Here is a 1,809-nt window from a genome sequence, read left to right as displayed (position 1 = left end):
GGGAAACCCGTCTACTCTGGCCACATGACCACCCCATTTGTGCGTTGGATAGCTGCGGTGTTCCATGTAACGAAACCGTAGTGTGGAATTTTGTAAAGAGCTTTCAAAGACGCCCATACCGCGCCAAAGCAGAGGACTACAGGGCCACCATCGGACAAGCCCCTGACAGTGCCTCGAAGCCACCGGAGACCCTCAGCTACGTGGAGTTTTCTCTAATGATGTTGGCGTTGGCACGACAATCAGTACTTACTTGCGGTGGAATATCCCCTATGTTATTATTGATGGACCACCTTTGGTCTAGTGTTGCGTACATGTAAGTTTTTTTTTTTTTTGCGCAATAACCTACAGTCCGGATTTGTTATTTATTATTATTATTATTATTTTTTTGTTTGAACAAAAAAAGACTGGAGTGCCAACGGATGGTAGTGAACTTTCCCCTTCAACCCCTTTATTCCCCCTTTTTTTCCTTTGTTCATTCTCTTTTTGCACACGTCTCCTTTTGCTCCTCCTTTCTCTTTAGTGCTATCCTCGCTATTGCTCCATATCCGCTTCCGTTCATCGCGGAACAATCGTATTTTAGAAGCAAACTTCCAAGTGGCACATGAAGAGGCGATGCGCCATCGTTCCGGAGCAGGCAACGTCTGTACTATGTGGGAGTTCGCTGTTTTTTCCATCTGCATCGTGCTGTAGAAGCCTGCGAGACTCCTGGTGTGTGCCCCTGCAATGACAGCCTCCTCTACATATGATGACATTATTCTGTTTTTGTCCTACCACATAAATGAGTGACACAAGCACTCTCAGTGCAAACGTATCGAGAAACTGAACCCTCTTTTGCCCTTCTCTTTCCCATTGCAACTACTTTTTCCCTCTCTCTTTCTCTCACCGTTTTTCTGACTAGCTCTTCCTCCTTGTTTCTTTTGTTGGTGGCACCTGACGGGAACTCTCTGGATGCACTTTCCGGCTATTTATTACTCCGAGTGTTACTCCTCATCTGTTTCCGAAGATGTGCCCACAGCTAACTACAGTGAAGGATGTTGAGAGCTTGCTTCTGCCCTTCTGTTTTATTCAAGCATAGTTTCTTTATTCCCCTCTCTCTCCTCTTCCCCTTTTTGCAGTTACGGTTGCTATTGCTTTTTTATCTGGAGTTTTATGGCTGACTTTTTAAAATTAAATTCCTAATTTCTCACATCCTTTCCATGTTGCTGCGGGGCGATTTGGGAAAGTTGCCGCGGTTCCCTGAATTGTTGACCTGGTCTCTCCCTCCTCTTCACACTCAGTTCACTGCAAATAAAAAACAAATAATATTAAGAACTAAGCAGAGTTATAATGGTTGCAGCACCCTTTGCAGGGAAACCCGTCTACTCTGGCCACATGACCACCCCATTTGTGCGTTGGATAGCTGCGGTGTTCCATGTAACGAAACCGTAGTGTGGAATTTTGTAAAGAGCTTTCAAAGACGCCCATACCGCGCCAAAGCAGAGGACTACAGGGCCACCATCGGACAAGCCCCTGACAGTGCCTCGAAGCCACCGGAGACCCTCAGCTACGTGGAGTTTTCTCTAATGATGTTGGCGTTGGCACGACAACAGTACTTACTTGCGGTGGAATATCCCCTATGTTATTATTGATGGACCACCTTTGGTCTAGTGTTGCGTACATGTAAGTTTTTTTTTTTTTTGCGCAATAACCTACAGTCCGGATTTGTTATTTATTATTATTATTATTATTTTTTTGTTTGAACAAAAAAAGACTGGAGTGCCAACGGATGGTAGTGAACTTTCCCCTTCAACCCCTTTATTCCCCCTTTTT

General features: G+C 44.8%; 2 protein-coding genes across 2 annotated transcripts in view; both read left to right on the top strand.

The window, feature by feature from the left end:
• The window catches only part of TraAM80_08013 (uncharacterized protein), a gene marked incomplete at both ends in the record, with an annotated part of 420 nt that extends 103 nt beyond the window's left edge, over positions 1–317 (top strand). The window contains one exon of the mRNA XM_029384777.1: positions 1–317. This exon is cut by the window's left edge and continues 103 nt beyond it. Within this exon, the coding sequence (XP_029235357.1) occupies positions 1–317 (317 nt within the window).
• Positions 318–1,196: 879 nt separating this feature from the next.
• TraAM80_08012 (uncharacterized protein) lies at positions 1,197–1,628 on the top strand (the record flags this gene model as incomplete). The annotated part of the gene is made up of 1 exon (XM_029384776.1): positions 1,197–1,628. The coding sequence occupies one exon, from the start codon at positions 1,197–1,199 to the stop codon at positions 1,626–1,628; it is 432 nt and encodes a 143-aa protein (XP_029235356.1).
• Positions 1,629–1,809: the final 181 nt, after the last annotated feature.

This window comes from Trypanosoma rangeli (assembly GCF_003719475.1).
Source record: "Trypanosoma rangeli strain AM80 chromosome Unknown Tra_15.4_contig_00365, whole genome shotgun sequence".
Lineage (NCBI taxonomy): Eukaryota > Euglenozoa > Kinetoplastea > Trypanosomatida > Trypanosomatidae > Trypanosoma > Trypanosoma rangeli.
The sequence above is the reverse complement of the archived record's forward strand: the minus strand, read 5'-3'. Positions and strand labels throughout refer to the sequence as shown.